Raw genomic sequence first — 26,331 nt, forward strand, 5'->3', positions numbered from 1 at the left:
AAAACTTGCATTTAAAAAAAAAATTCTTTGTGAATTGCTGGATACCTTTCAAGTGTATCTTTTACTTAATTTATATCGCACGGACTGTAGGTACTAGTAAAATATTGCAGCATTATTTTAATTTGGAATGTTTATTTTGATTATTAGTTACAGTTTCACATCATGGGCAAACATTCACTAGCTATCTTCAGTTTTTAGCCATTAATAAGATTAAAATATGGATTGAAAATTCAATCACTAATAATATTAAACTTTGCAAACAGAAACCTAAGTTAGCCAATAAGAATAAAATCCGTCCAAAACCATATTAGTGTAATCGTCATATATGGAATCTGTACATTCTTGTCTTGATTGCTGCTGTAGTACGTGTTGCTATTTATCTTTCTATCATCAAATACATTGTGATAAAGATGTAATAAAGGCATAGTCAGGAAGGCAATTAATTGATAAAGAATGGGCTTGTAGAATTTATTTTCATGAAAAATATTGCTTCGACAGTAAAAATAAATAAATAAAATAATAAAAAAAAAATTAAGTAGTCATCTGTAGCAACTGCTGCCATCTTTGTTCCCCAAGCTCTGTAATTATACCTCCATATCCTGAACCATCAAAAATATATATAAATTATATTATATATATATAAATTATATTATATATATATTTCTTTTTCTTTAGAATGTCGTTGCTGACGAAACTGCTGAAAAGCACATCGAAAGAGTATACTGTGGTCACATTTTTCATAATATTTGTTTGGATACATATATAAAAACTCCCCCATTTCATGGTATGTGAAACTTAACACATTTTTCAAATTACTTTATTATCATACTTAAATGCATATTTCCCTATTTTGTTTATTTTCTTCACTAATATGCTGTGGATATTAAAATGTGTATGAGTTTAGTTTGATTTACATAATTCCCATCCTTTGAAAAAATGAGAGAAAAATAATTTAAAATATAAATTGTTTCCTCTGATTTTTGTATTATTGTAATTTTAATAAAATGTTTAGAAATACATTTGTTATCATTTTTATTTTTCATTATTATCATGTACAAAAATGCATCAAAAGAAAGTAAGGTTTCTGAAAATTACTAGTTGCATACTGAGTTCCATTCTTGAGTGAATATTTATTTTCATTGTATGCAAAATAAATAAAGCTCATTGTTTAAAAAATTTGCCCAAATTTCTCTTGTAAAAATTGTTGACACTGAAAGCAGACTGCATATCTCTTTCAAATTCACTAAAGATTTTTCTCACAAAACTTTGAAAGATAACACATTTTAATTTGTTCATTATATAACTGAGAATGCTCGAAAAATCAATTCTGTGCGTATACATCCAATAAAATACCTTGCATAATATTATGAAAATGGCTTCCGCATATTGGGGAGGGTTGTGTAAATCATTTACACAATCTCCTGAAAAACACTAATAAATTTTTTTATGGATGTCATGGGGGGTAAATTTTTTATTAATATATTATTGATAATATTTTAATTGTTTAAATGAAAATTTCTATATATTGACATACAAAATTACCTATCGAATACTTTTTAGAATCTAAGTGAAATTGTATTTAGTATTCTGTTTATTATAAATGTCCCTTAGCTTTTTTAACTCGTTGTAATTTAATTTTGTTTCTGTCGTTTATGAAGAAAAGTGCAGCGAAACCTGGTTTCTCTCTAAAATTACACACACGCATACATAAAACGGGTCTCTTTATTTTTCGGGAAAACATTCATTGTTTATGTAAAATGATTGATTGTTGTTTGTCCCCTTTATATTTTCTCTGATTTGGAAAGTGACTATCTAAAGATTTTAAGAAAAACATGCTAGAAATGTTTGCGTAATTGAAGCTTGTCATAATGGCCATTCTATTTCAATGGCCAGCATGAAAGGCCTACAACTGATGAGAGTCCATCTTAGGTCAATTTTCACAATAATTGTCATTCATTATAACATACCTTTTCTTCTTGGCAATTTAAGAAGTTCAAACATATTTATACATCAATAGCTTATGAATCATTTTCAGTGAGATTTCGTTATGAGTTTAAAAGATAATAAGCAAAGATGCTTAGATTTTCCCCCAAAATTATTGCACAAAAACTAGTATTGAAATTAATGTGCATCAGGAGAGTTATAAACTGTTTAAGTCTGACGGCTGGGAGGGAAAAGAATGTGAAAAATTGTAAGAGTAGGAAACATGAATATAAAGAAAGGAAGAAGAGAGATTTTAATCTTTTTAAAAATTTTCTTCTGGAATGAACCATTATCAAGAGCTACATGTTGCAAATTAATTGTATGACCAAGCTTTAAAACAAGAACTGGTGTAAAATCTACAGTGCCCAGGACCTTTAAAACAAGAACTAGTGTAAAATCTACATGTCAAATTTTATCATATGAGTTGACATGTGGCTTCAATTTAAAATCTTTCCTAAAATTGGAATTTCTGGGATTTCTGAACTTCAGAGGGCCTGACTTCCCGTATCTTCATTTTTGCCGCCTTTGTCACGCAAGCACCTTGAGAAATTGAGAACTTGTTCTCGCAATAAACCTGAGCAACTGTCTGGCCCAATTATAGCTAATGGCATGAAAGCTATCTTCTAGAGAAGAATCAAAACAAAAGCATACAGCTTTTTTGTTTTATATTCGTTGCAACTCTGAATTCAGTTGTTTTATCTGCTTGCAAGGGCCTTCTATCTGTATCATATATATGAGGCAGGTAGGAGGCCCTTAACAGAAAACAGATTCTATAACATAGATATGTCTTCTTTTAAATATAAACATTCAAGGCTCCCTCTGTGATCATATTCCTTGCATACCCTTATTTGTGCCAATGTCCAGACGAAGTAGTAATTTTTACTTCTGCCAACTCGCTCTCTCCGCATGCGAGAAGATTTGACATGTGGCTGCAATATAACTTTGTTTCCTAAAACTGGAATTTCTGAGAATTCTACTAAACTTCTGTTGGCCTTACTTCCTGTATCTTCATTTTTGCCTCTTTTATCACATGCTATCACATTTAATCTGGCCCTGGTTATAGATAATAACTTGAAAGCTCTCCTCTAGAGGAGTGTGTGTGTGTGTGATTGTGGCAAAGCCTTGAGGGCTATCTGCCTAAGGGGAGGGATGCCTTCGTGGAGGACTTTCTAAGGGAACTGGCTCGTATACACATTACACATGGGGAAAACCATGAAAACGCCCATATCTCTTCTAGAGGAGAGTCAGAACAAAAGCTTAATACAGTTTCATTGTTTTGTATACAGTGCAACACTAAATTCAGCTGCTTTTCTCCTTAAAACTGCAGAATCTCAAGAAAGATTTTAAGTATCTTTCTATATAGAATATTTACACAGTTTAAATACTAATCAAACCATACAGACGATTACCATATACTGTAAAGGCCCTTATTTTTGTGAGTCTTTAACTTTCGCGAGCCCGTCGTAATCGCGAAAGTTTAAGCCTCGTGAAATATTTTTTTTCCCGCCTCAAATAATAATAAAAAATCAGAAATTTTTCAGATACCCAAAATTTAATGATTTATTGCACAGTTACAAGCTTTTTCTTGACAACTTTCTTTCTTGTAACTATTTTTTGAATAATATACAACTATATTTCTCAAATATAAAACAATAAAATTAATATAAGGTAGCTCATTAACTTAGAATAATATTTATACCAGTTTCTTTGAAGCCATTCAAAATTATCTCATGTTTGGCTTCAATACCGTTAAATACGCGCACAAGCCAAGAAGCGTGAATCGGCTTTAGTCGTGATATTTGCAAGTCCATAGATTCTTTTTCCTCTAGAAATTGAAACTCATTAGAATACCACTCAATAAACTCATTCTTGAACAAATGCTTGAATTCGCCATTTACAGTTAAGTCCAAAGGTTGGAGCCCTCTTGTGCAGGAAGTGGGCACAAAAACTGGAATAATATTCCTTTTCTGTAGTTCAGTCAGAAAAGAGGATCTTAGTGTGCCTTAAAATTGTTGAACAATGCTACACCAGGTTATTCTGGAACTAGCCTGAGAAGCTCTCTCTGCTTGTCGTAATAAGTTACAGGAATATTCTCGATGTATCGAATCATTGTGCCAGTATTACTCCAGTGTGAATCGATTTGCCACACGTCCCAGTCCACGGGAAATGTATACTTTGGATGACAATTTGTTGTTTTTCCAGCGAACAACAATTGTGGTGGAAGTAGGTTTCCAACAAGGGAACATGCTAAGAAAACAGTCATCTCTCTTTTATCTTCCATGCCGATTACAAACATTCGTTTTGAAATACGTTTTTCCAATGTTTAATTAGATGTAGGCGCAAACTTTTCGTTTGTCTGATCAAAGTTAGTGAACATCTCAAGGGGAACAACATTTTTGTCGATCACTGTACGAACATGCTTAATGAATTCGTCACGAATAGCTGGGAAGTCTGGGGGCAGTTTTCGTGCAGCCTTGGTTCCCTTTCTATGGACAAAGTTCATTCTTTCCAGCAGGCTTCTGGCCCATCATGGGTTTTCAAATCAAAAGCATTTAGTAGAGATGGATCATGTGATTTCACAATTCCTTTTGCAGCTGCAATAACAATAGTGCGGTTCACCATTCCACCAGCAATTCCCAATTTACGTATATATGTTTGAATGCTTGCATCGAAATCACAAAGTTTTAAGGGGTGACCACGATTATTGCGCGGTAAAGTTGTTACATCAGCTTTAGCTTGTTTAGATGCTTGAATGTACTGTTTCTTTATGCTGCGAATGGTTTATTCACTCATCGGCCTTCCCAGTTCAGAGGTGAAATGTTTCACTGCTGCAGAAATTCCGTTCATAGTAGCATATCGGCCCATTTTTGACCTGAGCACTTCATATACTGCATACTGCCCACGTTTTGCTTTCAAAGCAGTAGAAACATCAGTATTAGCAGATATTATTTCTTTTGATTCAACAAATGATGTAGCGTTTCTTGCATCCGGAAGCCATGCCTGCGCTGGAGCTCCTATAGGAATTTTCTCTTCCTTGTCCATCAACTTGTACAAGTATTTTCACATTTGGCTAAAGTGCAGAATTGCCCCCTTATTTGATTGTCGCTTTTTACAAGAGTAAGAAGAATTGGATTTTTGTCAATTTTCTTTGACTTTTTAAGTGAAAATAGATCAATGTGTGCATGGATAAAGTCAAGTGAGTGCGCAATGACATCTTTGTGCAATTCTGGGATGTTTTCTGATGAAGTAAAAATTGGTCGATGTGTACATACATACCGAGTATGTGCAATTCTTAAAAACGTGCCAAGCAGTTTGCGATTCTGCACTCCCCCCCCCACACACACACACATACATTTTTTTACGGCACTAATAATACGTTCTCTTTTCGATTTTCTATCTCTCGCCTCTTCAGAAAATTTGGCAAAAGCCAACTTGGCGACGTATTCCTCCGTCGCGGAGCTCCTGCTAGAAACAACTTGTTCAAGCAGGTGTTGGGCATGGACGATCCGATTCCAAGAAAAGCGAAGGGGTGGGGTGATTACACTTTCGGTGCAAAAGGGGAAGGGGAATGCGCCTGTTGAGCCAAGGTCAAAGTTGATAAGTACCGTGGGTTGTTTTAAGAGGATGGGAGAGGGGACAAACTTTTTGGACAAAAGGAAGTTTCTTAAAATTTTTTATGCAAAAGACTTTTGGAATTTTTCAACTTTCGGTTCTGTTCATATAAAATTCTCAAAATCACCAATATATTCATTTTCGCGAAACTTACGGCCCACGAAAATAAGGGCCTTTACAGTACATAAACTGCATAACTACAGCAAATGATAATAGCTGCATCTCACTGAGCATTTTCTTTTCAGGCCTGTATCTACTTTACAGGTTACTGGTTTATGATATGAAACAAGTAGCTACTAATGTATCATTAATTTTTCTTTCTGTAACCTTAGTAAAATATTGTATATAATTAAGTAGTTTACCTCTGATTCTAATTAGAACCATGCTCTCATGTCAATTATTGACTTACATTTTTATTTGTTAAAATTTATTTTAAAATGTAATGAGGGTCTTATTTTTAAGTAAATAGTGTAAATTAATACAGATTTTGAAAATAGTTTGGCATTTTGCTTTAAATTTCTGTTTATTATATTTTTATGTAATATATTAGTATTTTGTATTTTTCTCACAGGTGGTAAAAAATGTCCAAGCTGCAAGCAAAGAATTTATCATGACAAATGGAAAATTACTCCTAAATTGGCAGAGGATCGTTGGGCTCACCAAGAGGCAAAAAAACGTGAACTTGGGGAAGTGGTTGAATTTTTCGAATGACATTTACAGAATATTGCTTTATCTGTACTTTTTCAGAGTTATTAGTTTGACATTTTTATTTTACATGACAACTTTGGGATTGTATTTAAAAAGAGATGTTTTTAATGTGTTAAATACTATATAATGTGTTAGAGTAAAAATAATTGGAGTTATTATAAAGATATTAGTTGATTTCTTATAACACTTTTCTACCTCAGTTCTCAGTCACTTTTGTTGAAACAGTTCCTTCTCATTCCATATTTCATTGCAAGAAAGGCAGAATTTCTGCCTGTATGATTAACTTTATAAAATTCCCATTAAAGTTGAATCTTAAATTATATAGTTTTACTTGTATTTGGATTTTTTTAAAAAACATATTGGAATTTTTCTTAAAAGTCAATTCAGGAAAACTATATATGCTGTGAAAGTTAAAAAAAATTAAAATATTTGGTATGTTCGGAATGCATAAAATATACTGAGGCACAGCTATATTTTATCATTCCTTAAAAAAATTCTTATAAAAAGTTAAAATTTGCCGATATGTTAACACATAAACATTAGCAGAACTTCGTATCATCATGCTTTCCACTGATTAAAACAACTGTACCCCTGTAATAAATAGTAATTTACATAATTTCTTGTTCCAGTTATTTAGGTAAACTCTTGCTTCATCCAGAATCACAATGCATTTTCATTTATTTCCTGTTAAATTTTATTCCTTGTGTGTGGCTGAACATAAAAAATATTGTAAAGGCCATCGTAAATTGTATTTTCTGCTTTAATAGTGAATCTTTTGTTTTTTAGCCTTTCTAAGTTGTAAATCTTTATTATTTTATTTATTGTTTCCACGGATAAATTTAAAGACTGCAACTGATTTCTGTGTTTATGAGTCTTATTATTTTTATCGGAGACTCCACTTGAGAATCATTAGAGAATATATGTCCTTTTTTGGGTAATTGATTAAAGTGTTCTTTTCCATGTAAAAGTAACCACTGACAATTTTTCCTTTACTGATATTAACACTAGCAGCGCCGTTGGGGTCATTTTGACCTTTTTTTCCAATTTTACGCATTTTTTTTTTTAACATACAGCTGAGCTTCGAAGCTGATTTTTTTTACTTTTTCTAAAATGTTTCCAAGTATACTATATCAATTTTTCATATTTCTACGTTAATTATTTAAACAAATAATGGCAGATATACCTAAAACAGCCAACTGGGGTCATTTTGACCCTCATAAGAAAAACGACACTAGGAGCACTAGGCCATTCAAAACTTTGTGCAGATGATTTGTGGAACAAGAATTGAGGACCACCTGTGTTCAAAGAAACAATGTCACGCAATCAGTTCCGTGAAATAATGCGGTATCTCAGATTCGATGTCCAAAGCTGATCGTCTCGCCACTAACAAATTTGCTCTCGCTTCTGTAACCTGGTACAAGCTAATGGAAAACTGTTATTTATGCTATAATCCTGGACCAGAAAGAACCGTTGATGAACAATTGTTGCCTTGTAAATCAAGATGTAGATTTATTCAGTATATGGCGAATAAACCGGACAAGTTTGGCATCAAATTCTGGCTAGCAACTGACGTAAAATTCAAATATGTTTTCAATGGTTATCCTTATCTGGGCAAGGATGAAGAACGACCAACTAATTTACAACTTGGGGAAAGTGTAGTTCTCAAATTACTGCAATCACATCTAAACTCCGGACTCAATGTCACAACTGACAATTTTTTTACTTCTGTGAAACTTGCAGATGAACTTTCTGCAAAATAAACCACAATTGTGGGGACGATGCTTCTGAATAAGCGAGAATTACCCCCATTGCTCGTGATACTTCTTTGGCACGATATTCATCTTTTGCACTGAAAAATGGAGACAAAACACTCACAATATGTAGGTGCAAAAGCAGAAAGAATGTCGTGATTCTGAGCACGATGCACAGTAATGCGTTTGTTGACGACAGCACAAAGAAAAAACCGAACACTGTCACTTACTACAACAGTACAAAATGTGGCATTGATGTCGCAGATCAGATGCTGAGGAAATAGAGTACAAGTAGTGGAAGTCGCAGGTGGCCTGTACATGTTTTTTACAACGTCCTTGACTTTGCTGAACTCAATGCTTGTATTATATTCAAAGAATCCTTGGGCACCTCTATTTCCCGTCGAGAATTTATTCTTGCACTCATGGAAGAACTACGAGTTGGTGCACTACGCAACAAATGCCCCGCAATTGCTCAAATACAGACACTTAAAGGAAAGAAATGTGCATTTTAAAGTTGCAAGGGACAAAACAAGACTGTTGTCAGGTGTGAGGGATGCCAGAAACCAATTTGTGGTAAATGTGTTGCTGTCACTGTCAAGCGTTCATATTGTATCACCTGCGGTAATGTATAACAAACTTTGGAAAACATTGCGTGTTTATTCCCAATTTATGTTTTTTGTAATTTTTTGCATATGTTCTATTTTTCTCTTTTTGCATTTGTATCTTTTGTTTATTTTTCAAAGATTTTGTTTTTGTTTTTGTAATCTTACATTGAAAAAAGATATGTGCTAATTTGCGCTAATTGCACGAAAAAAAAATTCTAAAGTATAAAAAATAAATAAAAACCTCTAAAAACTCTTTTATGTGTTTTATGTGGTCATTTCAGCATCATTTCAATTATTTACTGTGTTTCTACTTACATTTCTTATGAGGGTCAAATTGACCCCCAATGGCGGTTTTCGGTTAGTCTGAAATTCGGCTGTTCTAGTGCTAGTGTTAATAATGTTGCTTGTTTTGCTGTCAGAAATTTTAACAGCATATCTTTCACAATATTTTTGAATTGCTGAATATTTCTTTTTGGAAAGGGGAGAAACATACCTTTTAACCTACAGCTTATTTAAATGCAATGTTTTGAAAGATTTTATTTTTAATCTAAATAATTCTAAAAATATGTTAAAATCCTCTGTATTTTGATTGTACAGCACCAGATTTGCAGTTCTTAAAGGTTTGGTTATATTACTAGCACACCAGGGCTATCTGCCTAAGTGGAGGAGATATGCCTTTGTGGAGGATGTTTTTAGAGAAAATGGCTCATATTCATGTTATACGCGAGGAAAACTACGAAAGCCAACTATGCAGCCAGTCTGTTCACTTGGATTCAAACCCATGTCAAACTACCTTTAATTACTGATTCAGAAGTCAAACAACAAAAATCAGCGTTAATTCACAAAATTTTCACAGTGAAAATTTTGTGAATTAACGCTGATTTTTGTTGTTTGACTTCTGAATCAGTATTTATTCGGCGTGTTATTGTGTCTTAATTACCTTTAATTAGCAAACTTAACTGCTCAGCCACTGATGGGGCATGCAGTTCTTAAAGAATAGGTGTTATGTTAAAGGGGGTAAAAAGTAAGTATTTATTATGTAAATACACAATTAATTTCCATCTCTTGAAACTTTCAGTTTACAGCTTGTAAATAGTTGTGTTATGCCAAGAAATAAAGTTTAAGGATTTGGTGATAAATATTACATCTGAGTGCGTCTTAAATCTCTATTATTCTTACCATTATTGGGGAAACATATCTGAATTTTTTAAAAACAACTTAATGAAGAATACGGTTTATAACAAGTTGCATTAATTGAGAACTTTGATTTGTTAAATTTTAAATGAGGGATAAAATAATAAATTGCCTTTGTTGATTTCACAGTATGTGTATTTTCAAGCTTTTTGAATCTTGAAAATATTTATAACCCATTAACCAATTCCACTTTTGCTTTGGTAGGTTACCAAAATCTTTGAAATGCTTTGTGTGATATCTTTGAAAATATTTTAGCCATTTGGAATTCCTGTGTGTAGGTAATTTGAATCCATATTGTTATTGTTTTCATCAAATAAATTCAATATTTGTGAATTCAGGTATGTTCAAGAGATATAGAATTGCAAGTTAAAAAAATTAAACCTTTTTACTGCTGAGTAACGTGTTAATATTTCCAAGAAAAATTATTGATCATATATTATATGGAGGCTGCAGACCTACAGAATTTAACAGGATGAATAGGTATATTACAGAATGCATTATTATAGATTCAACAGCAAAAGGCATAAAAAGGATTAATTTCTCAATGTATGTAATAGTATTTTTGCAAAAATGGATAATAGTACAAATGCATTAAAGCAGCTTTATTGATGAATTTAATGGCATAGTATATTTTCATCCATCTGAAGCCAGGTCTTATTGTAAAACATTACTTAGCAGTCACATATTTTTTTAATATCTGGAAATGCACATGTTATATATTTTATTTGTGAAAGTGTATGTGCATTCACAAGCCATGACCTATTAGATTAAAAAGTACTGCTTCAGAACTGGATTCTGAGAATATTTAAGTTAAAATACTGAAACTTATAATACACAACTTGTGGATTTTAATAAATATATATTTTACTTGAGGAGCTATAGATTTAAAAAAAATACTATCCAAATTTGTTGTTTATTTCTGTTTTTGCTGTGGCCTCATAGAGTATTTCTACAATGTATTGTTTTCACACCAAAAGTGCAGCAATGTTAGCTACTTTGACATGTTGGTGAAAGTCTTTGGATTGTTAAATGTTATTTCTTCCCAATCTATAAAGCTATATGACAGATTTATTAATATCGTAATATACATATTTTTTATTCTATTTTTCCATATAAATATGTAATACAAAAAATACACAAATCAAAATTATAACTTAAAAAGGCCTCTTAATTGTTCATTTTTAATTTGGGTACGTCCTCTCTTGAAATAACTTTCTCGAAACCGCAACATATCTGAAACTAATTCTGCATCATGTCATCTTAAACATCTGCATTGCTTATAAGTTTTAGCCAATCAGATTAACGAAAAATATTTACTATAAATATTGTTGCAATCCAAGTACCCTCCCTCTTTCGCTGCCTATGCTTGCTAGTTAGAGGACATCTCTTGCTTGGCTGCTTCTGTTAAAAATGTAATGTGTAATCATCAAAACTGTGAGGTGCAGATTAGCCCAATTGTGTGCCATCCCAAAGAACAACAAGTAATAAAGAGATATTTGAATTATCCAGTGATTTTTGTTACTCTTCAAAATTTCCTGGCATCTTCTGCTAAGTAATTGATATTTTCAGTGATCTTCTAATTCTCAATCCACTCGCGACTGCAAAATAATGTCTTCCCTAGTCAAGCACTCATCTCATATCAAATTACTGCAAGGAACTAAATTATATCATCACATATATATGTTACCCTATTAATTTTTTGAATGACGCAAATGATTTAAAAGTAGTAAAAATATTTAATTCTTTCCATTAAAATATTCACAGAAATAAATAACATGAACACAAAAACAACTTCACAAATATTTACACCAATGATCGTTAATAATACCATTCATCTTTAATTTCTACTATTGCTTGGAAACATTGTCTTTTTAAAAAACAGGAAATGGGTTCCTTTTGAAATAATTATTGGCCAAATAGAAATATTATCAAAATAATAAAAAATATGGAATGTAAATGTAATACTAAAAATAACAAGAGTAATAAAATTGAATAGAGAAGAAATTGATGAAAACTGCCAGAACACATTTATAAGGCTTTAATAATACTTATTTATTCTTTAGCTATTATTGCAGTAGAAAAAGATTAGCTTAAAAATTATAATTTTTTTACTAGCAACCAAAGGAATATTGTTAAGACTTTTGAAGCATATTCTGCAGGTTTAAGTAAATTACAGAATTATGTTTGCTAATTTTCATCCTTTAATTAATGAATGGAATACTTTTTAGTCTCTTAGAGTTTAGAATCCCTGACATCCTACAAAAGGTTACTAATTTTTTGAAGAAACTGCTTTATTATTTTGCAGTTAAAAAGTAATCTAACCACAGCTGTTTTGTGGCGTAGAAGTATTCAGAAGATTATTTTGAATTCTAAAAGGAAAACAAAAATAATTTTCAAATTAATTGTAATATATGTACATACACTGACTACCAATAAGTATTTGGACACCTATGCAAATGACAATATCTGCGGTCCTAAGGTACGACACGGACTCCGCCAGTATATATCGTGTAGGAAAACAACATCGGCTTTAGTCGCATGCAAGATGCCTCGCAGTTCGGAGCTCTCTGATTTCGAGAAAGGTATAATTATCGGGTATCACAAATGTGGCCGATCCTTAAGGAACATATCTAGCGATCTGAAGTACCCAAAATCGACCGTGGCCTATGTGATTAAGAGGTGGAAAGTGAGACGTGATTGTCGGAATGTGCTCCGAGTCGGCAGACCAATGAAACTGGGAGATAGAGACCAACGAGTGCTGTCCAGAAAAATTCGGAAGAACCGCACCCAACCGATGGCCCTCATCCGCGATGAATTTCATCAGGCATCCGGGAGTATTGTTTCAAAGAATACCATCTGTAAGGAAGCACATCTGCTTGGTTTTCATGGTCGTGCTGCTGCCCATAAACCTTTGATCATAAAGTCCAACCGCGCTGCTCGGTTAATGTGGTGCAAAGCACATTGAAATTGGACCGTAGATCAGTGGAAACTGATTCTTTGGAGTGACGAATCAAAGTTGACCCTTTATCGTTCGGATGGCAGGGTCTGGGTCTGGCGTCTACCTGGAGAACGTCTCCTGCCAGAATGCATTGTGCTAACAGTCAAGTTCGGCGGAGGTGGAATAATGGTCTGGGAGTGTTTCTCCTGGTATGGGCTGGGACCCTTGGTCCCCATTCATGGTAAGCTCAACTCCGTTGCCTACTGCACTATTTTGGATGACAATGTGCTTCCTACGTTGTGGCAGTTTTACGGGTTGGACCCCTGCTACTTTCAGGACGACAATGCCAGTTGTCATGTTTCGACGTTAACCGAGGCTTGGTATGGTGCCAATGGAGTTCATCGAATGGACTGGCCTGTCCAGAGTCCAGACCTGAACCCAATTGAGAACCTCTGGGACAAGTTGCATAGCCGAATTCAGGGGTGCACTACCCGTACAAAATCGGTGAAGGAACTTCTATGTCTTCTCCAAGCCGAGTGGAAGAAAATACCACTAGCTGTCATACAAAGACTTGTGGAAAGTATGCCCCGGAGGGTCCACGCTGTAATTACCTCTCATGGAGGCTCTACCAACTATTGATTTTGAATAAAATTAGTTTTTCTTTTCTATCACAGGTGTCCAAATACTTATTGGTAGTCAGTGTATAAAGGTGAAACTTTCAAGCCTTACATTTAATATGAGCAGTAGAAATAATATATTTATGAAACTTATGTTTCAGTTAAAAAAAATGTTAATGGAAAGTTATTTAGTTGCACATAATAACAAAGCTAAATTATATATATATGTAAGATATAAGAAAATACAATGATTGCTTTAAAAATAATTAGTGACCTCAAAATTAACAATTCCAGATTTGGTGCTTTTCCCCTAAATTCATCTGTTCTCCCAAATTCAAGATCCTTTTATGTTATATAACCTAAGATTAACCAATCATAGCTTAGAGTGCTTTCTGCATGTACTTAGTATAAATACTCTTGGCACAAAAAACTACGTCATTCTTTTCGTAGCTTCGCCACTTCTAAGAGCTCCCCACTGCTCTGTCTAAATGATGTTGCCTCTGTCATAAGAAATTATTATAATTCATTATGATTGGATAAATATCTACAGAGATGATTTTATACATGTGGAAATAAAGATTGGGAATTTTTTTAATTCATTTTATATTGGCATCATTTGTTCATCTTTCCATTCAGGTGGCATAACTATGCATTAAAATATCACATATACGTATATATAACTTAATATTTAATCAAAATATTACAACTATTTAAAACAAACATTTAGCATGCTATTGGTACATATAACCAGCATTGTTCACAAAGAATTGCAAAAAAAAAAAAATTGATAGTATAAGGTGTGTATTAGCAATATATTGATAGTTTTGTACTGTAAAATTTGTAATGCTATCGTTTGCTGTGCAATAATGTGACATAAGTTTTGCCATGTTATACATTATTATATTGTATCATTTTTTCTTTTGTGCAAGAAATTTCAAATTAAATGCAATTGATTGCCCATATTGATTGCTAGATTTTATACTATCCCCCCCCTCTTTTTGGTTAACAATAGTTCTATACGCATGCAAACCTTTTACTATTCCTACTTTGAAAGATGCAATTTCTGATTCATTTTTGGCTATGAGAATGTATTAAATTTTTGCTGGTAGGGTTCAGTTCTGTTTTAACAATACTGGGGGTCATTTCAAATAGAGAAAGTTCATACTCATAACTGAAGCATTTTCTCTTTCTTCCACTATTGCAATCAATGTTTGTTTAATAAATACTGACTCCTAAGAGAAGGGTGCTACTTGTACTGTAACTTACATACATACACCCAAGAATTATTTTCAGCATGTATGGGAAAAAGAGTCTGAAGGGTCAGGTGCGAAGCACATGGGAAAACAGGCACCTAGGCTAGAAGCCTCATCCTGAGTAAAACTCATGGAGAAGTGATATGACGTTCCTACCATAATGTACGATGTGTTGGCAGAGAATTCTCACATGATGTTAAACCCGGGCCTAGCGTACAAGACATTCAGAGAGGAAGTTTGGCTGTCGAAGACGTAGAATGGAGAAATAAAGTTTCCTGCATCACTATTGGTCCATTAAAAGGGAAGTGCTAATTCATTCCTATTCTTCAGATTCTGCAAAGTTTATAAGCGACATAGCCGCTTGAAAACCTGTTTTTAATTTCTCTGCAGGATTCTTTGCTGATTTGATTTTGTCAATGCATGAGATTATGGCCGTTAAAAATGAGTTTATTTTTCATCCTGAAGCCATTTCATTGTATCACTGAGGTCTTTAGGGGGCTGAGTAATTTTGCTTTTCAGTTTTTCACTTAAGCAGCATGACTGGGAGTTTTAGTCACAGGGATTTTGGCCGTCTTGGAAATTGGGAAATTTTCTGAAAATTCTGGAACTTTAGGTTGTGAGGGACTGTTTTTCTTACCAAATCTTTTATATTCACTGCAGCCTCTATAACTGCTGATGTGGCAGAGACCACAAAAAATACATTTGGGTTTATCATCTGGCTTCATGCTGCATTCGTTGCTCCTATGCTGGTTCCCACACTTCACGCATCTCACAGGGTTACTGCAACAGTATTGAGAGTGTCCGAACTGCTGGCAGCAGTAGCATTGGACTGGTCTCTTCTTAGGGTAAATTTTTCTATTACAACGTTAAAACTGAACATTCTATCTAGCTGGTGTATCTTATTTCCTTTGGGGGTTCTTTTGAGTACAAGGAGGTAGATAGGGAGCTTGATTTTCTTTCCTTCATGACTTTTAGAGAATTGCTTCACTTTTAAAATAGGTTAAGTTCTTGAAATTTAGATCTTGGACTATGGCATCTTCTTGAATAGTGGCTGGGAGGTTCTTCATTATTACGCGGATTGTTTTTTCAAACTCGAACTGGTAGGAATGGAAGGGTATCTTCTTCTCTAAAAGGAGTTCATTCATCAAACTGTAGCCAGTCAGGTTCTTAATGTAGACAAAAATTGAGTTTCCCCTCATTTGTGATTCATGGGCCTCTGCACAGTGTATCGTGAACATTTCGTCCAGCTTCATCCAATCCGTTTCGTTTTGGGAGAATACAATCGGTGGGGGCGGGCTCACATCGCCGGCTCCTCCTACTGGGCTTTCCTCTGCAATTTTCCAAAGTATCTGGAATCGGTTTTCCTGTGGTATCTCTATAGGAACTGGGAATTTTTACGGTCTTCTTGAGGGAAAACCAATTACTTTCCTTTTCAACGAGAGTGGCATATTGTTCCGTTCATTGTCTTTTGCTGTTAAGCTTGGTAGTTTTCTTTGCATATTCCATCGCTAAATTGCCCACTTCTTCAGGGGATTTAGCAGCCCTTAGTCGTTCTTCAATTTCCCTGTGGCGCGTCAGGTGTTCCGTTCCGAATTCCTGTAGAAGCAGCTGTATTTTTTCCTCTCCGTAATCCTGTATTAATTTCTGAAATTTTTCCTCTCGGGATCCTTCATTCTTTGCAATTTCCATCTACAAGACAGCATTATCCTTTTTTGATTTCACTTTTTTCCTGAGTTTAGTGTCTTTCAAAAACTCTTCATGTTTTGATGTGGATGGTAGTGAGAAAGTCGAGAGTCCTGAGTCCGTGCAATCGCTGCTGTCATCGTCTGTATTAATTGCTCTAAAAAAGGGACATATTTACTGTGTAACCCAAAAGGTCACTCTCCAAAGCAGTCTCAGTCAAAAACTAGAAATACAGTAACCGACTGCCTACGGGATTGGGTCAGTTCAAAGTAAAGAATCGCGAAGCTAACCAAAGTGCGTCCAACACGCTCAGAGTCACATCTTTAGTCTGAAATGAGTTCAGTGTTTTGTTGCAGAATATGAAATTAACTTCTTTGGGGAAAATAAATTCATCAGATATAGTGAAATGATTTTTCTTAGTTTTGCATATTACAATTAAAAATATAAAACTGTAGTTTAAAAAAGATACCATTTCAAAGCTTTATATCCTAATAAATGTTCGATTCTTTAATGAACTTGCCTGTGAAAAGCAAGATCAATCTGCCTATGGAGAGATGATTTTATAAAGGAACTTTTAGAGGAAACTAGCTTCTATTTATGTTTCACTTCAGAAAAAACATAAAAACATTTGGCAGCCTGTCTTGCTAATGCAGATCAAAGAAGCAAAATTATTAGTATTTTGTAGCTGTAAAAATTGGTCAAGCATTTGTAGGCACCCAGTATGAGAAATCCACCTCTGTACAAAAGTAATAGTTCACATATTTTACAGTAAACGTATTTTGTAACAATAATTGTAATAGTAATATTAATACCTTGGAATTAAAGACTTAAATTAGGCAAAATGCTAATCTATTATTTTTTAATTTTAAAAAAAAAAACATGCTTTTTTTAGCAATATCATTAATTATTAAAAAGAGTATATGTTAAATATTTTTTACATAAAATGTAGTAATAATAATAATAGGAACTTTTTCATTTAAGTGATACCATAAAGTTTGGCTGATTTCTTCGCCCATGCATTTAGGTCAATGCTAGACAAAAACAAGTAACACTTTCTAATTTCATGGCAAAATCCTACAAAAACCCATTATAGAGGAAGAACATGATCTACATTACTTTTTCTTTTTATGAATAAGTTTTAATCATTTTCAGAATTCTGTTACATCGATTACTTTTAACATTAGGATGAGGTAGCAATGTATTGGTTTATACCTCTCATATATAATTATTCAAATCAACTATTATATAGTGTTTATGTAAAGCAAACCTTAGCATGCAAAATTCAATAATGCTAATTCCTGGCATTATAAATAAATGAATGATGCAACAAACCACATTGTGTATTGACACATCTTTCTTCCCAGGATGTCTGAAGGCCGCATACTCATTTACCTTTGGGTCAAATTTTAGCTTTATCAGGTGGTTATTGAAACGCATTTTTTTTTTTTATATAAAGAATAGCTTCTCACTGACCTTGAAAATTGGCTACCATTGGACCCTGAAAGTGGGCAGAGATCCCGTAAAGTTGTGCTAGTCATTCCTGCAGAATAATGATGAAAATAACAACTTTTTATTTAATAAAGAATCGGTATTAAACTTTGTACAAAAGCTTTTGTTGATTTCTATTATTTTTTAAGCTTTCTGATTTTACAGGAAGCTCTGTTTAGAGTGCTATGAGTATAAACTTCCTGCAGGTAATCTTTCCTATCTATTACTCTTTTTAGGCTATATTTAGCTAATTATATTATGTCCCTTAATACATAATTTTTTTAATGAAAGGATCACATAACTTTGAAAATAATTGACCATTTGCTATTCTGTAGAAGACAGATCACAAATTTTAATAATATTTTTTCAAAATGCTGGAAAAAATACAGCAATAGCAGTTAGTTTATATCCTTTTTATAAAAACAAAAACTGGCTTATTGAGAATCATTTGGAGTTAATCAAATAAAAGCACAGATAAAGTATTGTTATGTCACCCTTGTTCGTAACTGGTGCTAAACTGAACTGCTTAGTGACAGTCTCATGGTCAACAGAATAATATACAGTGGTGGCCAAAATTGTGGACACTTGGAAATTTTTATGTTTTTGAACTTTGTATGCTTATAGAAAACGTTACGTTTCACAAAATGCAAACTTGTATATATCATTTTAAAGACAATTTATTACTGAATTCAAAACAAAACACAAAATGCAATTATTTGCAATACAAAAAAAGTTAAACAATAATAGTTACCGACATAATTTAGATAGTGATGATTGCAGTGAGTTATCAGTACTTAGTAGAGTACCCTTTATTTTTTATTACAGCTTCACATCGACGTTTCATTGAGCTGACAAGAGTTTTAAGCTCTTCTTTTGTTATTACATGATGCCAGGAAACAATTATAGCCTCAATTAGTTCCCTTTTACTTGATGGGCGCCTCATTCAGACATGAGTTTTCAAACGGTGCCTCAAATTTTCAATAGGATTGAGGTCAGAACTGTTTCCTGGCCATGACAACAATTTAATGCTCTTTGTATGAAACCACTCTTTCGATATTTTGGCCATGTGGCAAGGAGCAGAATCCTGCTGAAAAATAAACGAAGCATTGTTGGGAAAGTGATGTCTGATAGAAGGTAGAAGTTTTGGTTCTAGAATAGTGTCAATGTATTTTCTGGCATTCAGTATCCCATTGATGACATGAAGGCGACCAAACCATCTGCTGACGTGCATGACCAAATCATAACATTAACTGGGTTCTTCACAGTTGCTCGAATGCAGTCAGGATGTAGCTCTTCTCCTATTCTGCGTCTTACATATTTTCGCCCATCACTACCGAATAACGATATCTTAGTTTCATCATTCCATATAACTGGTGACCACTGATCATCTGTCCAATTAATGTGTTTCTTTGCCCACTGTAGTCTTTTTTTCGTTGCTGAAAATTAAGATAAGACTTTTTTCGTGGATTTCTACCTCTCAGTCCAACATCTGTTTTTCTTTTCCTGATTGTTTTTGAACTGACAGAAACACCAGCATCATCCAGATCACTTCTGATGGCCGCTGATGACATTTTCTATCTTGGAGACATAGTCTTTTTATTCTTCTGTCATCAATAGATGCAGTGCACCTTTTTCGGCCTTTTCCTCCTTTGTTTTTTATTGAATTTGTCTCCTGATATCATAAACAAAACTTTCGGACTCCAGATGTAGTCACTGAACCACCCACCTGTCTTGCAATTTCAGCATAGGAAAGACCACTTTCTCGTAACACAATAATATTACACCTCTTTCTAGGTGTCCAATCTATTCTTTTATTTGATGTCATTTCTTCTTGACTGAATATTAAAAATTTTACAAAAATTCCTACTTGTAATTGCAGTGTATAAGAAAGAGGTCCTCCTTCTACAGAACAAAGCAAAATAATGAATTGTTTCAAGTGTAAACATGATGTCAGCTTCTACTGGCAGTTACTAACATTTGATTGGTTCTCAGAACAAGAACAGTGATTGGCCAGGAAAGCTAGACATTACAAACCACTTCATAACTGTGTTTTTATTTATTTTAAAGTACATATAACTTTTTTTTTATTGCAAATAATTGAATTTTGTGTTTTGCATTGAATTCAGTAATAAATTCTCTTTAAAATGATATATGCAAGTTTGCATTTTGCGAAACGTAACATTTTCTATAAGCATACAAAGTTCAAAAACATAAAAATTTCCAAAAGTGTCCACAATTTTGGCCACCACTGTATAGTACCTCTTTTTCTTAAAAAAAGAGCATGGCTGCTTCTTCATCTTTGGAAAATCTTAAAATATGAACTCCATAGCAGTAAAAAAGAATCCATTCAAAAAAGAAGCCAAATTTGACTTGTAACACCTCATGCTTAGAAAATTTACTAAAACAAAAGCTTAAAGTAGATTGGTTTTACCAGAAAGATATCTAATAATGAAACTTTTATGAAAATTTTTTAGTTCTGAACTTGCATTTCTAGTTAAAAAGTTTCAATTTTCAGTAAAATTGCCCATTTTTGGCATATATTTTAGAATATAGGCAACAATAAATAACTCATTCATGTATGTATAACATTTATGTTTGAATACTTTGGAAGTATTTAACACTTTTATATTTAATGATTATTTTACTAAAATATTAGTTTATTGTTAAAACAAAAGTTGTATGTTAGCACAACCAATCTTGTTGCAATTTGGCAATTTTTAAGAAGGAAATGAATGATAATTTATTATTGCAAAGAATTATTTATTATTTACATTTTAATTCGATTTTATCCCCCCAAATCAATGAATGTATAGGGTTTTTTTTTTTCTTCTTTTTTTATGTAGAAAATTTTTTGGCTATCACTTGAATAGATTTAAAACAGTTATTCTTTTTAGCAATTGTGTGGCTGCTACATTCCTGCAGAAATTACTTAATTTCTTTTATTGTAGACAAATCTCACAAGTGTAGTATTTAAAAACTGAATTTAAGATAATCATCATTTATCCATAAAATTATTGAAATTTGAAATAAAATAAATAGAGCTTATGTCAAACTGGCGACATTGCTTGTTAAAACAAAAAAAAATTGTGTGCGTAGTTGCTTGAATTTGGTGCATTCTGAAAATTTTAGGAATTTCTACAAGATAGTTGTGCTACGTACTATTAAAACTAGATATTAATTTTACACCAAAATTATTAAAACAAAATTAGCATATAGAAAAGATTTATGGGAGGGATGCCAAAAAAATAGCTGGAATTATATTGAAGCAGTTATTATTATACTTCACACTTACATATTTTATACCCTTTTAATTAATGTTCTCTAGCACTGATACACTTTTCCCAACATTTTAGCCACTGTTGCTAACATGGACACAGTTCTAGAACTCTGGGTGTAAAATATTCAAGGTACATTATATATTTTTTATAACCTTGTCTATATCACTGAATTGATTTTTAAGAACTTTTTTATTATATGAAAATAGAAAGTCACATTGAGCAAGATTTGGAAAGCAGTGCGAGTGAGATAAGCAATACATTATTCATCCCCATTTAACTGTCAGGCAGAAAAATACTTTAGAAATCTGGTTAATGATTTTTTAATGTTTTCATTAACAGTCTGCTATACTTGCTTTCTAATCAATGAATAGCCAGGTTGCAGGAGTCTCTATTTAATGTGGGAAAACCACTTGTATACTTGTGATTTACTCAAAGCATCATCTTTAAAGGTTTGCTGAAAGGTTGCACATCACAGAAATTTTAGGATATTGTAAGCAGAAATATGCTTAAGACAAACCACACTACTCAGACTGATGCCAGTTGGCAAAAAGGTGTGGAAAATCCTCTATTAACAAGGTATGTGGCAGTGGTATAATCTGTAATTATAAAATGCTGGTATGTAATGTTGTTTGAATTATTTTGGGGAATATTTTATTTTCTACATAAAGTTTTGGTTTAATTCCAAGTTTAACTGACTTCCAGTATATTACTTTTGCCCTATGAAATATATTCATTTGTTAATTATGCTAATTAACTTTTCACATGTTTTGCAATTAAAAACAGCATATTACCATATACAGACATTAGATTTCATATGCTTGATATAAATAGGTATAACTAGACATATTAATATAAAAGTAAACAATATCATATGAGCAAATTCATATAAACATTTTGGAGCAAATACAGACAAAACAAATAAATGATGCTTCATAATATATAATATACTACAGTAAACTGCAAGCACAAATAATCGGTACATAACTAAAATTAAGAAGTCAAATATGATCCTTTGTTCCTGCTGTGGTACTGTTGAAGAAACACCATTATTACACTGTTGCAGCATTCGATTTATCATAAGCATTAGCCACAAAACAACAGTACTGTAGGTGTTACAGACTATCAAAAATCCCACTAAAACAGGTTTGTAGTATGAGAGACCTGTGTAACCACTATAAACATCAATTGTTGCAAGACTGTTTGAATTCCCATAAGAATAAAATGAACTTGTGCTCATAATTAAATAGCATGATATATTACAAAACCTACTTTGGTTATTTTCCCAAGTCAATTTATTTAAAAGTCTCTCTTGTATAATTATAGCAGAAATGAGAGGTATATTGTGAAATCGACTAATTAGTATAACTAATAAAATCCAAGCAGAAATAAAATCATATGTGAAAAAACTGCTTCTAATATTTGACATCAGATGAAATATAAAAAATCTAAAAATAGCAAAGCAAATAATGAAGATAATAACTGCATATACTGACCATGGAATAACTATTGTATTTATCATATTATTTTGAGAATGTAAATTTTTTTCAAATTTATACAGATATGATAATAATAATCCAAAACATACAGCATAAAATGTTATGAGGCTGCATTTTTCTTTCAAGGAAAAAATAAGGAAAATCACTGCAATGAATGCAATCAATGAGCTTAATTGACTATTTTGTTCTTGATTTAACCAATCAGAAATATCTGGCAAATGTTGCCATTTATTTCCCGTTTGATTCCAGCTACGAAATATACGATGGGAAATTAGAAGAATCACAATTGTATAAAGTTTATCTGAAGCACTTCGTATGTGTAAAACATTGCATAGGAAACTTAGATCCATTTCTTGTCTTCTTGTTTCAACATGAGAGTTCAAAACTGATAATGTAAATTTAATAAAAAACAGAACAAAAATAGAACTTGTAAAAAAATACCATGTCTGATGTTCTTCTTCAGTGTAGCTTGAAGAAAGCAAGCTTAATATATGCAAAATATATAAAAATAAAAATATTTTATCCATGAAATTTAAACTCACTACAATGTATAAATGTTTCACTATATAGTAAAGTTTATGAAGCACCAATATGCTCACAATGGTTATAAAAATATAAATTATTTGCTGTAAATATTCATACCATGTACTTACTGTAATTACTATTGGTAATAAAATAAAAATTATTGATAAAACTGAGGATGAAAAATAAATTTCAGGTATGATATTGCTTTTTTTACTGACAATTATAAAAAAACCAAACAGTAAAGAAAACCATAACAGAAAAATTCCAGTTATCATGGAAAATATATTGTAACCAGAAACTTTAGCTAATGATTGTTGCTTTTTATCTTGTAAAAGAGTCATGTATCGATTTAATACAATTATATAATCCTGATCAGTTTTGGAAACAAATTTATTTTCTTTACCTTTTAACCACTTATAGTGTTGCCAAATTACATTTTTAATGCTTTCATAATGTATATTTCTTTCACCAGGATATAAATGCTCATATACTTTTAATAATTGCAGTAAATTATAAAACGCTGCATTAAGAACTTGTTGAGGTGTTAAATCACTAAAATGCAATACTTCTGGAATGATATTCCCTAAACTATTGACTGGGATAGGGATTCCCATCAGAATACTGAGAGTTACAGCAAAATCAACTTGAGATACAGTTTTGATATTACTGGAATTCAAACATTTTGAACAATTTGTGTTTATAAATATAAGTGGGGTAAGAAGCTCATTTTTTGTTACACCGCCATGGCTTCCACTTGAAGTCATTCCATGATCACCACATATAATCACTAAAGATGGTATTTTTGATTTATATTTTAATTTTTCATAAATGTGTTTAATTATATTATCCATTTCTTTGAGTTTGGGAGCCAGATATTCAGAATCAGGACCAAAGGCATGGCCAATATGATCTACACCAAGGTAATGCAAAATCATAATATTCCAATCTTCTTTCGAAAGCTCATCAGTTAAATGACGAGTAACATTCGTATCAACTTCTGAAAAATCTGATACAAAAAATGAATGAGTCCCTTCACTTCGTATGAAGAGCTCTGGAAATAATTTTAACCATGTGTCATCACCATAAAATATGGCTTTTAAATTGTTTAAAGTCGCCTGGAGAAGGAAATTATCATCATACAATTTTGAAGCATTGAAATTTATAAGAACATCCATGAAATTTGAAACTGAACCACTGACAAGTGTTTTTATTCTTGGTAGTGTGACAGTTGGAGAGAATACTGTATTTATAAAAGATAAGGCAGATCCATTTCTTATCAAGCTTTCAGTGAAAGGTAGCTCCACATTGCGTTCTAAGCTTAAAGATACCGAAGGAATAAAATCTGCTCTTAAAGCATCAATAATAATCAATACAAATTTTTCATAATGTCTGGAATATAAAGATTTAAATGCTTTTTCTTGGTACAGACACACATTTTCATCTGCTATGGCGAAGCAATTCGAAAGCGAAGAAATTTTTGAAACAGGATGGATCTTAGCAACTTTTGTTGACGTGAAACCGAATAAAAACAATGTGAATCCAACTAAATATAATATGAAGCAAAACAATAAATATCCACATCGGTTTCTAAAAAAATTCATAATTTTATAAAATATCTATCGTTTGAAATAATACATTTGATCTTAATTTTTTAATTAAAAATTGCCCGCACAAAATTTCAAATGATAGCCACATCCGGCTTCTGTATCGAATATTTACAGACAGACAGACAAAGTAGACAGATGTCTTGTTTTGCACCCGCTAAGTCTTTCTGCACAGATGAGCGAAAAATAAAGCATAGGTGCGAAGGAAAGGTATATAGAAAGGAGGGAAATTTCGTATTTGAGGAGAGTAAAAAGGAACTTCGTACATTTTGTATAGTTAAAAAGGCCAGAAAGAAAAATTAGGACAAAATAAAATTTAAAATAAATGACCCAAAATTAATAGTGGTGTGGTGTATTTAATTACGGCAAAGCACACGAGGGCTATCTGCCTAAAGGGAGGGATGCCTTTCGTGGAGGACTTTCTAAGGGAAACTGGCTCGTATACACGTTACACATGGGGAAAACCACGAAAACGCCCATGCAGCCAGCCCGTTCGCGGGATTCGAACCTCAGACCGAACTACCAGTGTTCAGCGTCTTTACCGCTCGGCCGCTGATGGGCCCCCAAAATTAATAGAGGGGGGGAAGGGCCTATAGAAAGAAAAAGGAAAAGAAGTGTAAAATACAGGCGTCTCAAGACCAGAAGAGGAAAATGCGTAACCTAATGCTGATTGGTTATTACAGGTCACGTGGTTTTCTTTCCTTTGGACGTCAGCATTAACACTAGAACTTAACTGTGTAAGTTTACCAGTTTTGGCGAAAATTTAATATTTAGAATCGCCAAAATAAAAACGCCATATCATAATTGCTAGTTGCATCGTTTGTGATGAATTACCAAAATAATTCATTAGTAAGATGGGGAATATTAAAAGGAGCAACAGTTTGCTTAAAAATTTACATTAAGGTTCAGAAGTGGTGTCAGTTTTTTCAAAGTGAGCCAGAGTCAGGCCTAAATGTTAATACAACATTTTGTTTATTTAACACTGTTTATATTATATTGTAGTTCATTAGTTTGCGATGTGCTGTTTACCACTTTATGAGATGAATATATTTCAAAGACTAAAATCATATTTTGATGTTCAAAGTAAAGATATGATCACATTAAAATGGAATATATAACGCATTTTATAACATATGGAATTATTTGCATGCATTTCTCGGGTCATAATTAAAAAATTATAAAACAAAATTAAGAATTCAAGTGTGAACAGGCATACCAAACAGTATATTTGAAGTACTATATTACACAGGAATTATATAGAAATTGATTTGAAATAACTGGGTTTGTATTATAATAAGTAAGTTGCAATGACAGGAATATTATGGTAATGCCATTGTGAATTAAAGTATATTTCTGCTATGCAATACTTTTGCAACTGATGTCAAAATTAAAATTGCTATATTTTATAACTGCAGACTGGTTTAATAGTTATAAGTGTATCTACTTATAATTTCCATTAGAATATCATTTATGTTATTGATAATTTGTCAGTATGTTTTCTGATGTTAAGGAATTACATATTAACATATTGTTTATTTTGAAGATACAACTTATGTACCTTTTTTTTTTTTTTTTTTTCAAATCCATTTCACTTAA

The 26,331-nt window shown here is 32.6% G+C and overlaps 2 protein-coding genes across 4 annotated transcripts in view; one reads left to right on the forward strand and one right to left on the reverse strand.

Moving 5' to 3' along the window:
* The window catches only part of LOC118179758 (uncharacterized), a 57,457-nt gene extending 48,544 nt beyond the window's left edge, over window positions 1-8,913 (forward strand). For all 3 annotated transcript variants that reach the window (XM_085813480.1, XM_085813477.1, XM_085813479.1), the window contains exons 8-9: window positions 676-784; window positions 6,167-8,913. In XM_085813480.1, the coding sequence (XP_085669606.1) occupies window positions 676-784; window positions 6,167-6,306 (249 nt within the window). In that variant the 3' untranslated portion in view covers window positions 6,307-8,913. The remainder of the gene's footprint in view (window positions 1-675; window positions 785-6,166) is intronic.
* A 5,162-nt stretch (window positions 8,914-14,075) lies between these two features.
* On the reverse strand, window positions 14,076-24,844 carry PIG-G (phosphatidylinositol glycan anchor biosynthesis class G). Its single transcript, XM_085813476.1, has one exon. The coding sequence runs from the start codon at window positions 24,730-24,732 to the stop codon at window positions 21,898-21,900; it is 2,835 nt and encodes a 944-aa protein (XP_085669602.1). The 5' UTR covers window positions 24,733-24,844; the 3' UTR covers window positions 14,076-21,897.
* Window positions 24,845-26,331: the final 1,487 nt, after the last annotated feature.

The sequence above is a fragment of the Stegodyphus dumicola genome, chromosome 3 (assembly GCF_044657685.1).
Source record: "Stegodyphus dumicola isolate Sdum_Otavi_A_Nest chromosome 3, ASM4465768v1".
NCBI classification, from domain to species: domain Eukaryota; kingdom Metazoa; phylum Arthropoda; class Arachnida; order Araneae; family Eresidae; genus Stegodyphus; species Stegodyphus dumicola.

Coding starts and splice junctions, on each gene's coding strand:
- PIG-G (XM_085813476.1), bottom strand. CDS start 24,732: ATGAATTTTTTTAGAAACCGATGTGGATATTTATTGTTTTGCTTCATA.